The sequence below is a fragment of the Monodelphis domestica genome, chromosome 2 (assembly GCF_027887165.1).
Source record: "Monodelphis domestica isolate mMonDom1 chromosome 2, mMonDom1.pri, whole genome shotgun sequence".
NCBI lineage: Eukaryota > Metazoa > Chordata > Mammalia > Didelphimorphia > Didelphidae > Monodelphis > Monodelphis domestica.
In genome coordinates, this window is record NC_077228.1 from 477,822,333 (window position 1) to 477,836,772 (window position 14,440).

At 34.5% G+C, this 14,440-nt stretch overlaps 1 protein-coding gene across 1 annotated transcript in view; it reads left to right on the forward strand.

Moving 5' to 3' along the window:
- STXBP3 (syntaxin binding protein 3) overlaps nt 1-14,440 on the forward strand; it is a 76,341-nt gene that overhangs the window by 29,864 nt on the left and 32,037 nt on the right. The window contains exons 6-9 of the mRNA XM_007485068.3: nt 3,571-3,671; nt 7,498-7,652; nt 11,819-11,909; nt 14,160-14,284. Coding sequence (XP_007485130.1) covers nt 3,571-3,671; nt 7,498-7,652; nt 11,819-11,909; nt 14,160-14,284 — 472 coding nt within the window. The remainder of the gene's footprint in view (nt 1-3,570; nt 3,672-7,497; nt 7,653-11,818; nt 11,910-14,159; nt 14,285-14,440) is intronic.

Sequence of the window (14,440 nt, forward strand, 5' to 3'; positions counted from 1 at the left end):
GTGACTTGCCCAGGGTAAAAGAGATGGGAAGTGTCTGTGGCTAGATTTGAACATAGGACCTTCCATCTCTAGACCTGACTCTCAATCCACTGAGGCACATAGCTGCTCCCATGAGTACCTTTTATACTTAGCAAAATCATCCTTACATAGAAGAAAATGTTGCAACTGCTGGGACCATATTCAAAGCCTTTTTTGTTTGGTGAAATGTGCTGGAGTTTTTGTTCTGTTGGCATTAGTCTTCAGGAACCTGGAGTCACTTCTGTACCACAGATAGGAAGCAGAGAAACACTTGGAGTTTGGCAGAAATACAGGATACTGGGGGCAGCTGGGCGGCTCAGTGAATTGAGAGTCAGGCCTAGAGATGGGAGGTCCTAGGTTCAATTCTGGCCTCAGACACTTCCCAGCTGTGTGACCCTGGGCAAGTCACTTGACCCCCATTGCCTAGCCCTTACCACTCTTCTGCCTTAGAACCAATACACAGTATTGACTCCAAGATGGAAGGCAAGGATTTAATAAAAAAAATAAAACAATTTTTAAAAAAGGATGTTCCTAAAGTCTTAGTTTAATGCTGAGCTATGAAAGCTAAAGCATTAAGGCTGGGGATATCCCGTATGAAAAGGAAAAATTAGTTATCCTTTCTTTCTACCCTATTATGTCATCTGTACAGATAAGAACTTGACTCCCCTAAGGAATAACACAGTCTTGGAAAACATGAGCATCTTTAGATTAAACTAACAATAACATCCAAGTTTACCAGTTATACTTATTATCTACTTTCAGAAATTCCTCAAAATTTAGCAAAAACTAAATTTCTTACTGTTCATCACACACAGCATTCCATCTCCCATCGTCTTTTAAACTGGCTCTCCCTATTCCTGAAATACATGCCTTCCTCACTGTCACCTTGTAGAATCCCTTACTTTCTTCAAGACTTCTATATGAAGGCTTTCTAGACTATATTCCCCTTCCCACAACTGTTAATGTCTTCCCTTCCTGAGCTGCTTTATATTTATTTTGGATAGATGAGCTTCTTTAAAGCAGGAACTGTTGCATTTTTGTTTTTGTATTCCCAGTGTCTAGCACATAGTAGAAAAAGCATAATAAATTGCTAATACGGTAGTTTAGTGGCATAGTGTATAGAATGCAGGTCCTGGATTCAGGTTGATGTGAGTTTAAATTCAGCCTTCAACATTTATTAGCTCTATGATCCTGAGCAAGTCATTTAACCTCTTCTACTTTAGTTCCCTTATTTGTATAATGGAGATAATAATAGCATCTCTTCCCAAGTTTATTGTGAGATTCAAATGAGATAACATTTGTAAATATTAAAGTGATATATAAATGCTCTTTTTAAATGCTAATTGATTTGATTCACAGATGTGGTTTCTTCTGTGCCTTTTTACAAATTTCATGTTACAAATAGTTATTTTAGTTATCTTTATCTTTAAATTTTTCTAAATTGAAAAAAAGTTGATATTCTCTCCCTTTCTCCCCATCCATTAAGAAGGAAAAACAAAATCCTTATAACAGATAATGCAGATTCCTGCATTGGCTGTGTCTAAAAATATGACTCATTCTGCACCTCAAGTCTACCTCTGTGCCAAGAAATGGGTAGTATGTTTCATTATGAGTCCTTTGGAATTGTTGCTGGTCCTTGTATTGATCAGAGTTCTATCAGTGTCTTTCAAAGTTGATTATTTTTATAATATTGTTGTTACTGTATAAATTGTTTCCTGTCTCTGCTCATTTCACTCTGAATCAATTCATTGTCTTCTCAGGTTTCTCTGAAACCACCCCTTTTATCATTTCTTATGGCACAGTAGTACTTCATTCTATTTATATACCATAATTTGTTCCAACATTCCCCAGTTGATGGGTACCCCCTTAGGTACTAGTTCTTTGCTATTACAAAAAGAGCTGACAAATATTTTTTGTAGCTATGAGTCTTTTTCTCTTTGGGGTATTGGCCTAGTATGCATAGTTCAGGTTTTGTGAGATAATTACAAATTGTTTTCCAGAATAGGTAGGTCAGTTCATAGCTCAACCAACAGTATATTAATATGCTTGTTTTCCTGTAACTTCTCCAACATTTGTGATTGGGGCGGGGGGGGGGGGGGTCAACTTTCCTAATCTGATAAATGTGAGATAGAACCTCAAGAGTTGCTTTAATTTTAAATTTCTTTAATTATTTGGAGCATTTTTTCCATGTGGCTATAAATAGCTGGCATTGGCATCTCTTCCTAAGAATATTACCATTTCATGTCCTTTGATCATTCATCAATTGGGAAATTTTATTTTATAAATTTGGATTACTTTCTTATATATCTTGGAAATGAGATCCTTACTAATGTAACTTGCCCCAAAGGTTTTTGTTTTTTTTTACTTATCTGTTTCTAGTCTCATTTTAGCTGCATCGTTGTTTTTGTTTTTTTTTAACAAAAAAAACTTTTTAGTTTTTTGTAGTTAAAATCATCCATTTTACCTTCTGGGGTCACTTTTATTCCTTTTTTTGGTCACAGACTTACTTCCCCTTACCACAGATTTGAAAGGTACTTTCTTCCTTGCTTCTCTAATTTGTTTATGTTTTTACTCTTTGTGTCTGAAATCACATACTCATTTGAAGTTTCCCTTGGTATACTGTGTGAGATACTAATCTAATTTCTGCCAAATAGCTTTCTACTTTTCCCAGTAATTTTTGTGGAATAACGAGTTCTGATCCCAATAGCTTGGGTTTATCAAGCCCTAGATTATTAGGTCTATTTCCTTCTTTAAATTATATACCTCATCTGTTCCACAAAATGACCTCTCTGTTTTTTTTTTACCGGTATTAAATCATTTTGATGATTACTGCTTTGTAATATAGTTTGGCACCAGCTACTGTTAGGCTCTGTCTCTTTTATTTAAGTAACCTTGTAAGTTGCACTCATAAAATTAGTAAAGTAGGGCACTAATTTCTTTTACAGACCTCAAAGCTTCTGACTTAAGGAATCTTTAGCCTCAAGAATATCATATGGTCCTTAGTGCCAAAGTTTGAAATTGTAATACACTCCTATACTTTAAATACCCAGTAAATGGAAAGGTACTAAGAAACTGTCAAGGTAGAGTCAGGCAGTTTCTAGGCTTGGGAAAGATTCCTGTAGTTTTAATAAGTAGAAAAAGTGTTAAGATAGGGGAGATGAAAAGGTAAGATGACAGAAATATTGAATTGGGAAAAGTATTTAAAATTGCCTACAGTTCTGCCTTACCTAGTATATCTTGAGTGTAGACAACATCTTACACTTGTCCTTGCAAAGATTTTTTAGCTGAGTCTACTGGCAACTTTTTTTCCCAGCTGCATTATGATTGAGGTGAGTTGCTGCACATAGTATTTATTCCACAACCATCTTGACTAGAATTTATCCTTATGAGGGGTGACTATATTCAGGCCAAATTCCTTTCATAGGTGAGTCTGAAAGAAAAGTTAAATGTAAAAAACCTTTTATTGGTATCAAGATGATTTAATATATTGGATTAACAGTATCTAGTAGAAAAAATTATATGACTTTACATGTTTTAATCTTTATCTTTCAGTTTGCCCTGACAGTCTCTTTAACAAAATTAAGTCTTCCTGTTCCAAGTCAATAAGAAGATGTAAGGAGATAAATATATCTTTCTTTCCAATTGAGTCTCAAGTAAGCTTTCCATTTTTATTTTCCTTATATATGAATAACTTTTTGACCTCACTAATTTTATGAATTTATATGTAAAAATAATAAGTATGTACACTTGAGTTTTGAATGAAATTAAAAACTAATAAAAGAATAAGATTTAAATTAGATCAAGGCATTAAGAATCAAAAGTGATGGTTACATTTCATTTATTAACTTCCATGATGGTCAGACCACATCCTATCTTACCTAAGAAAAGTAAGTGATTTGTACTCATTTCTTAGATGATACTCAAATAAGCCTCTTAATCAGGAACTGTGTCTGTATGTAAGAATAATCAGTACTACCATCATAGGTGAAAATTCACTGTTAAATTTTTGGATTTGTTTGTTAATAGTCATGTAGTAACTTAATGTACAGAGCTAAATTTTTTGGAACTTAGAGCAGTAAAATTAGTCCCCGTTAATGAACAACTCTTTTGTTTTATTTTGCCACAGATCCTTTCTTATAGGTGATTTGGTGTTTTTGCTCTGCTTTTAGATTTTTAGCAACTTGTAGAATTTAGTTGAAGAATCACTACTACAGGGAATAGAAGCATCCTAGAAGAGAATCACCTCTTTGAAGATTTGATTGTTTTCTAGGAAGTATTTTAGGTTTTTTTTTTTTTAAGTAGGTATAGGAATAGGGCCTGGACGTATGACTTCATTGACATGGAGACCTTCTAGATAAGAAAATTCCCTTCACCAATGAAGGTCAGCTCAGCACAGTCTCTATAATACTTAGTCTTTTTAGTTGCCTGGAACACTGAGATTAGAACACTTGACCAAGTTCACATAATCAGTAGGTGTTAGGAGTGGAACTTGAACCTAGCTCTTCTTGAGACCTAGGTAAAATTGTTCTATATCAACTCAACCACACTGCCTCTCTTTTTTTAATGAGAAACTTTGAAATACATTCTCCAAAAATCACCTTTAGGTATTTTATTTCCTTAACTATGGTATGTAAATATCACAAAGCACAGATGTACTTATAAAAATAATATGGAATATAAACAGAAGTTGAAAAATATTAATTTTCCAGAGCATTTGATTCATAGAAAACTGTAAATCAAATGTCTCCTAACCATATTATCTAGTTCTACAACTGATATATAACCAAAAAAAATTATAATAATAGCCAACATTTATGTAGTGCTTACTATGGGTCAGGCGTTGTGCTAAGTGCTTTATAATTACTGTCTCATTTGATCCTAAGAACCCTAGAAAGTAAGTGCTATTATTGCCCCCATTTTACAGAGGAGAAAACTGAGGCACAGGTTAAGTGATTTCCCAAAGTCACACAACTAGTAAGTTGTTGAGTCCCAGTTTAAATTTAGGACTTCCTGACTCCAGGTCTAGGACTCCATTTACTGTGCCAAATAACTTGAAGAAATTTTAAAATGCCTCATGTAGACAGACTGATATTTGATTTCTGATGTAGGTAACCTTCTGCCTTTACATGTACAGAGTCATGATTTATACAATTTGTACTTAATATTTTTCTATACCAGCAGCCACTCCAGAACCCTCCCCTCTTCTACTTTGGACTGCCTTCCTACTTTATAATGAACCACCTCTTCTATCTAAACTCCCCCCCCACCCCCCCAAGATGAGACCAGGATTAGATCTGAGGTAGTAGAATTGGTGGAGGAAGGGAAAGTAAATCTCCTAGCTGCTTTTCCTGAACCCAGACTTGTGTACTATCTTATATTCTTCATTGCTGTGTTTTAGCAGTCTCTCCAGGCCATAGTCAATTTCATATTTCATTACCATGCCTTAACTCTGGTGATTAAAAAGTATCCTTTATCTGAAATATAGATAAATCTCCAATCCTCATTAGCAATTTTTTTGTAAAAAATCTTAGTGAAAAGAAAAGGTACATTAAAAATTAGGGTTGGTTTTTTTTATTAGCTCAGGAATGTGGCCACCATGGATATCGTTTTACTGTTTTCTGTGGGAAATTACTTTCTGATCCACTTTCATGGAAACTTTTAGAACAATTAATTGAGGACTGCTTTTATTTCTTGAATGGTTATTGTTTATAGAAGTGTATCACATTATAAAATTTTATAGTCCATTAGAATTTTCCCCTTAGAACTTATTAGCTTTTCCCTTGAAAAACATCTTAACTATATAAATTTTGTCTTTTTTTTTTTTGTAAACAGCAGCTAAAGTACTATTTTTTAAATCCAGGGGGGAAAATTTATGAAATATTAGTAAACTGTTTGTTTACTAGAAGAAAAGAGTTCTTCCATACAGAAGATCTTTGTACCAGTTCTCAAGAAAGAATTAAATTTACCCAAAACATTATATGACCAAAAAAAACCCTTCAACTTTAAAAGAATGTTCAATATTCCTTAGAAAAGAATTTATTACTCTGCCACTTTTTTGTAAAACACCATGCTTGACTGAGAAGAATTAGAATTACTGCCTTAAGGAATTTTTAATCTAATAGTTTCTCAGAGGTCAAGAACACACCATAATTTTAATATAACGTATTCCTTTCTGCTTTAATTTCCAAAATTTAGACAGTGTAAAAATTCAGATTTATATGTGAATATCTCTGTGATTCTTTTTCCTACCATTCCTACCTATTTATTTCAGTTACACATGTTACTAACTTCATATGTTTCTCTGTATATAATAGCACATGCACATTATATTGTTGACTACTGGAGGACAGTAGCTTAAATTTTAATTCCTCATCTTCAAATTCAAAGACAATCTAGATTCACTTTACCTAACTAACCTTATCTTCTGTTCCCTAACAAAAAAAAATTTCCAGCCATCCCAATCTTTTCACCATTCCCAGAATATACTCTCTCCATTCCAGATTCTATCCCTTGCTCATATTATTTTCTCCACCTGGAATGACTTCCCCCTCATGTCTGACTAATCATATCTTATGAATGCTATAGAGCCTATCACTGGTTCTAGGCCATTTTCAGCCATTGTGGTCAACATTGTAACTCTCTAGGTACCTAGAATGAGGCTTTGTGAATGAATGGAGTGAATAAACTATTTTGAATGGTTAAGGGTTTAACAATTGGCACATGTAAAGAATGTTAAACAAGTAAAGAATATCAGCTAATGACTTAAAATTACTACATGTAATTTCCATACTGAGAGAAGATTGTTAATATATTGAACATTTTAGTCTAGATTTTGACTTTGCTTTGTATTTTTTGCTGCCTGTTACTAGGCATTGTTCTAGTTTGACTACTTCAGATTCCTCCATCTGTTGTGCAGGTAGTGAAAAGCATGCAATGCACTCTATATAAAAGACAAGACATGGAGAGAGGTAGACTATCAGGAAAGGAGAGTAAGAAAAAGAAAAGAGGATGAAATCAAGAAACAGAAAATGGGAAGTGATTGAGGTAAAGACACGGTTAAATCAGGAAACCTAGCATATTTAGCTATTGAGAGTTTTTTTTAATGTGGGCTTCAAATAATATATTCTCTTGATATGTATGTGTGTGTGTGTGTGTGTGTGTATATATATATATTTTTTTTTTTTTTTAACCCTTACCTTCAATCTTGGAATCAATATTGTGTATTGTTCCAAGGCAGAAGAGCTGTAAGGGCTAGGCAATAGGGGTTAAGTGACTTGCCCAGGGTCACACAGCTGGAAAGTGTCTGAGGCCAGATTTGAACCTAGGACCTCCCATCTCTAGGCCTGGCTTTCAATCCATTGAGCTACCCAGCTGCCCCCTTGATATATTTTCTTAATCTAAATACCAATCCCTAATATTAAATGTATTCATTTAGATTTCTAAATGGTTATATTTTGGTTCTTTATTTTTCTTACTTAGGTGTTTACTCTTGACATACCAGATGCCTTCTATTATTGTTACAGTCCAGATGTAGGCAGTGCAAATGACAAAGATGCCATTATGGAAGCAATAGCTGAGCAGATAGTTACTGTATGTGCCACTTTGGATGAAAATCCTGGAGTCAGATATAAAAGGTAAGGCACTGAATAATAATTATGGATAATAGGTTGTATTATTACTTGGCAACTAAAAAGGGCTCTAGGGCATGATTTCGGGTTTTTTTTTTTAATTTGGATAAATGCAAATTAAATCATGGTTCAATCCAAGTAAATTCAGACTCAGTGATTAAAATCAAAAGTTTATACTACACAGAGTTGTAGATTTAGAGTTGGTTTCTTAGAAGTCATCTAGTTCAATCTCCTCATTTTACAGACAGGGACTATACGCCTAAAGAATTAGAATTATTTGCCTGAGTTATAAAGATGCTTAAAATGTATCACATAGCTTTGTGGTTTGAATTGGACAGAGACAGAGAGACAGAAAGAGAGAGACTTGTAGCTTTATTTTTTAACCATTACTTTCTGTCTTGGAATCAATACTGTGTATTGGTTCCAAGGCAGAAGAGTGGTAAGGGCTAGGCAATGGGGGTTAAGTGACTTGCCCAGGGCCACAAAGCTAGACTTGTAGCTTTTTAATGAAAAAAGATTTTAGTTAACATTCAGAAGAGGGGTCTGATATATAATATTTTTGTCATTATAACTAACTTCATTTCTGTGCTATTTTAAATTACAAAATTAAAAAAGCATTATTTCCCAAATAGAAAACAACATATCTCAGTGGATAAAGAGCTGGCCTTAGAGCAGGGTTCCCCAAACTTTTTACACAGGGTGGCAGTTCACTGTACCTCAGACAGTTGGAGGGCTGGACTATACAAAAACTATGAACAAATCCCTATGCACAATGCACATATCTTATTTTAAAGTAAAAAAAAGAAATGGGAACAAATACAATATTTAAAATAAAAAACAAGTAAATTTAAATCAACAAACTGACCAGTATTTCAATGGGAACTATGAGCCTGCTTTTGGCTAATGAGATGGTCAATGTCTGGTTCCATATTTGTCACTGCTAGCCATAACAAATTCCGGAAGTAGAGTGGGAGCCAGATAAATGGCCTCAGGGGGCCGCATGTGGCCCGCGGACCATAGTTTGGAGACCCCTGCCTTAGACCCAGTTAGATCTGACTCGTGCCCCACCTCTGGCATAGAATAAATATGTGACCCTGGGCAATTCACTTGACTTATCAGTGCTCTAGGCAACTATTTGAGAGTATAAGTTACAGAGAAGGCACTAATCTGCATTGGTAAAGAGAGTTCTTCCATACAGAAGATCTTTATACCAGTGTCATATTTCCAGTTCCTGTCCCTATAGCTTACCTATCATTAAGAATCAAATTTATTGAAATCTCATTAACTTCAACTCTGCAAATTCAGAACTAGGCAAGGCTGGACTAGAATATACTTAGCTTTTGTCTAGTAACTCCTTATTTTATAAATTCCAAATAATAATGCAAAAGGTAACCTAAGCTTGTGTAATGTTGCAAATCCTGAAGAACAAACATTTCAGGTACTTAATTACAAGTTTTAGAACTTAGAAATAAATAATACAATAAAGTATAAAATCATTATTATCAGTTTATTGCCTGTTTCCTCCTTCTTTTTTAACAGAGAACTCACTTCATACTTCAGTGAAAAAAGTGAGGCCATCCATCATGAGTTCCTTTTCTTCAATTCCATACTTTATATCACTTCTGCATTTTTCCTTCTCTTCTCCTTCTCACCTGCTTCATATGAGATGTCCTTTTCCCTTGCTAAAATCATCTTCTATATTTGTGCTCTTGAGCCTGTCCCCTCTTGTTTCCTCCAGGAGCTTGTCCCTTTGGTTATCCCATCTATCTCCCTAATTTTCAGCCTCTCTATAGCTCCATTCTTGCTCCATACAATCATGTTTAGACCCCCTCTCTTGACCCCCCCTCCCCTTAAGCTCTCCTAGATCTCTCCTTTCATGGACACAATCCTAAATAAAACTACATTCATCACTTCTTTTTTCTCACCTCACACTCCTCAGCACCTTGAAATCTTTCCTTTCTCTATATCATTTGATTGACAGTATTCTTTGCAATGTTACCAATTACTTCCTTACTTCTAAATCCAATGGTTTTTCTTAGCATTTATCATTTTTGGTCTTTCTACAGTGTTTGATGCTGTCAGTCACCTATTATTTCTAGATACTTACTCTTTTCTGGTTTTCTTTGATATTGCTCAGCCCTGGTTTCTACCTGTCAGACTGTTTTTTCTCAGTCTCCTTTGCAGGTTCATTGTTTCTATCCTGCTCCTTATTTCTAAGTATGCCTCAGTACTCTGTCTTTTCCTCCTCTTTTTCCCTTTACTTATACTCTACTGTCAGTGATATCATCAGCTCTAGCCTCATGGATTTAATAGTCATCTCATTACTGAGGGATAACACACAAATCTACATTTTACAGCCCTCATCTTTCTACTGCCCTCTAGTCTTATAACTCTATATGCCTATTTGTTCTTTGTTCCTTAATGTCCCATAAGCACCTCAAGCATAATGTGACCAAATAAAATGCATTATCTTTTCTCCTATATCCACTCCTCCTTACTGACTTTCCTATTTCTTTTGAGAGCACCTCCATTCTTCTAGTCCTGAAGTTCATAACCTAAGAATCATCCTTGGCATTACTCCTATATCCAATTATTTGCCAAGTATTGTTAAAGTCCACCTTTTCAATATTTCTTATATCTGATTCTCTCTATTTATATCACAAGTACCGTAGGCCAAGCCCTTATTGCCCTTTGTCTGGCTATTGCAGTAGCCTTCTAATTGCATCCTTTTCTCCTTGCATCTAGTATCTTCCTTCTTCAATCCATCCTTTATATAACTGCCAAATTAGTATTCCTGATGTCCATATCTAATCATTTTACTTCCTTATTCAATAATCTTCAGTGCCCCCTGTTGTCTTGGGCATAAAGTAGAAATTTCTATTTCACATTTAAATTCTGGTTTCTCTCTGTCCAAACAGGTTAGCTACTTTCTATTGCCCCTCACACATCCTTCAATCTGGCCAAACTGGAGCTTCCTCAAGGAGCTTATATTCTACTAGGGGGTCACAATAAATATACAGGTACATATCCCAAAGTTATATACAAAATTAATACAGAATGAAAGGAGGAACTGAAAATTGAGAGAATCAGGAAAGAACTCTTAGAGTAGGGGTCTTGTGAGCCAAGTCTTAAAGAAGTAAGCATTCCAAAAGGCAGTGTTCAGGAGGAAAATATTTAGGCAGAGAGAAAATCTGTGCAAAATGATTGGAGGTGGAAGGTGAAATATCATGTATTTAAAATAGCAGGGTTGCATATGGGGTTCAACAAGCAGGCCAGTGTGGCTGCAATACATTCTTTAGAGACCTCCAAGATAAAGTCAGGGTATTTATGAGGATGGCATGTTGACTTCAGGCCTGGCATTCTTTGTCACCAAGCTGTCTACAGTGGTAGGTTGATGCCAGTTCTGGCATCTCCCAGTTCCTAGAAGTGACAGATGGCTGGTGAGATTGGTCTCAGATGGCTTGTGCTGACCTCTGTCATAGCTCCATGAAGCCAGTAATGATGTGTTGGTCTTGAAATACTTAGTGTTGATCCAGCCACACTTAGACTGTGTACAAACTAAGGGAGTGGGTCATAAAAAAGCTTAGTGTGAAGCCTTACCTGACAAAGTTACTGATGTGTTAGGTTGTATTAATAACAGTATAATGTTAAGAATTGGAATAAGGAGGAGCCATGGGGCTTGAGGAGTAGGAAAGTAGAAGTCCTAGTACAAATCCAGGAAAGAAACAGAGGACAAACTACATGTTGGGGAAAGAACTTCTTGGAAAAATGTTGCTTTGGTTCCTCCAAACTTAAATTTGTATCACTGTGTATAAAATAAAAATTTAGACTAAATCTCTACAAAAGATAAAGTGATTTTTCAGGTTTTTAATCATCATGATAATAGCTGGAATTAATTTAGGTTTTTATGTTCATTAACTGTCTTGATCTCCACAACTTGGTGTAAGGTAAGTATTGTCTGTGGCCACCGAACTAATAATTACCAGTAAGAATTAGAACCTAGATTTTCCTAATTCAAATTCCATTAATATCCACTTTGCTTTTCACAAGAAGGACTTAAAAATAAAATTATTCAGTTGGTATTTTGTTTGGCTACAAAGATATTACAAAATGTTGTGATTTCATTTTGTAACGGAAATCTTTAAACTTAAACATTTTTTCCATTTTTATAGCAAACCTTTAGATAATGCTAGAAAACTTGCTGAACTAGTTGAAAAAAAACTTGAAAACTACTACAAGATTGATGAAAAAAGCCAAATAAAGGTATAAAATTAAAAGCAAGTAATCTCTTTATTATGTGTATCTTTTTGCTCTATTAACAAAAGGACCTGTGTTCTACTTAAAATTTAAAATAGTCTGTTGTCTGTTTAAGGATTCAAATGGATTTAGTGTTTTTTAAATGAAGCAAAATAGGGGAAATGTTTATATATTTGAAATAACAAAGCAATACCTGTTTAACCCAGTTTGAGTTATTGCTTTACAACCTTGAAAATAATGTCTTTTTTAAAATTGTAATTTAGACTTCTCTTCCTCCTTGTCCATATTCTAATTGTTGCTTCTTAAAATAACAGCCTTAATTATTTTGTAAACAGGTACTAAGAGAACCCACAAAATATTTATTTTATATGACTATATATTACTATATAAAATGTTAATGGGCTTTAGGTTCATATTAAAGAAAATAAGCACACTTCCTATTATAATGATCTGCACATAGTAGGTTTTCAGTATCATCTGAATGATTGTATCACAAAAACCTTCAAGGAAGTAATAAATGAACCACTTTAAATATATTTGAAAGGTTTAATTCTGTTTATATATGTTACTCTTGTGGAAGAGAAAAATCTTTTAGAAATTAATTTGGGGGAGGGCAGCTGGATGGAGCCAGGCCTAGAGACAGGAGGTCCTAGGTTCAAATCTGGCCTCAGACTCTTCCTAGCTGTGTGACCCTGGGCAAGTCACTTAACCCCCATTGCCTAGCCCTTACCACTCTTTTGCCTTGGAGCCCATTACACAGTATTGACTCTAAGATGGAAAGTAAAGATTTTTAAAAATTAATTTTGGGGAACTCTCCCTAATTAAAGTAGTCTGTTTAAGAGACAAGTCTATAAAAATTGTAATTTTGCCTAGGGCAATCTTAACTAAGTTGTATAGAATTTAATTTTAACAAATATCTAGAGAATAGCTAACAACCAGAGATTCTTGTCTTAAGTACAGTAGAACTAAAAGTCCTTAAGGAAAAAAGTTACTGATTTCTCATTATCTGTATAGTGGTGTAGCTGTGAAGTTTGGCTGCTGTTTTCCTGCTCCTGTCTTGTTTTTTAAGAACGATCAAGAAATATAGAAGCAGAAAATGGGACAGGACACTTTCCTTTTTTCCCCTTGGTTAGCTGAGAGAGAGTGAAACCTAGGGACATAGAAATTGAGAATACTTAGGAACTCCTGTTTAATTAAAAAAAAGCCCTTGGCAGTCAGGGAATTTTAATTTAAAAAATCCATAGCCAACATCTCTGAGAAACTACAAAGACTTTGACAGTCCTGGAAGTTGTATGATAATCCTATGATGGTACACCCTCAAAAGTAGTGATTTAGAGTGAGTTTCAAAAGAAGCATTGTAATCAAATCTGTGGCCTCTAAAGCACAATTCTAAGCACTTGAGGAAGAGAAAAAATTTAGTTGACATGGTCTTTGTCATCCTTGAATTTATAGTCTCATGATCTTGCCTATAGCTAATGGTGATCATCATATCTCAAAGACTAACTGGAACAAGGAATCCATCTATTGAGTATATGAATTAGGTGGGAAAATGAATAAATGAGAATAATCTAGAAAAGCTTCCTAAAGCCACTACACCTAAAAACTATAGTTTACAAAAGGAGGAAGAGGAAGTAAAACATATTGAAGTTCATTCCAAAGAACTTGGGTTATTTTTCTTAAATGAAACATACAAAATGATTCTGACTTTTGAGATTTCCTAATCTCTGTTGTTCATCTCCAGTAAACAATTTTTTCATCGTTAATGTAAAGATTTTAGTCTCCTGATTAGGACCAATTTATTAATTAATGAATTAATTAAAATTGTGATTACAAAGCATTTTTATTTATTACCTCAGCTATATCAGCAGACTCCAGTGATATTAATGAATTTAAAAGTGTTGCAATAATATTTTCAGTGTTTATAGAGCCCCATTACATAAGGAGAGGAGTTAAATTTTGGAGTTGCTTTGATGGAATTTTTTTTAACACAGGTTTTATAATCACTATATTGGTTTTTGGTCATTCAGTTTACATTTTAGATCATACTTTTGTCATGCTGCCCTGATTACAGTTTTTCTTTGAGCATTTCATTTTAGTAATCTTTTTCAAGGCAAACTGTTAAGATACTTTGTTGGGGTGTTAGGGGCCTTAGGTGAAGGGCAAAATAGAAAGGACATTTTGTTTCCTTAGAGCTTGATTGTATATTCACACTCAAAAAATGTCATTTTTTAAGACAATTTTATTTTATCATCACAGGGTAAAACTCATTCTCAGCTCTTAATAATTGATCGTGGCTTTGACCCAGTGTCCACTGTACTTCATGAACTAACCTTCCAAGCAATGGCATATGATCTGCTACCAATTGAGAATGATACATACAAGCAAGTATAATTAAAGGACATATAGTACAAGTAACAGCAGAGAAGAGCTTTTTCTCCTGACTAAAGCATTTATCATTTTATATAAACAGTCAACAGTGGGGTGATGAGGGATAAGTACATTGGGGTTAGGGAATATACACATCTTATGCCTTTTCT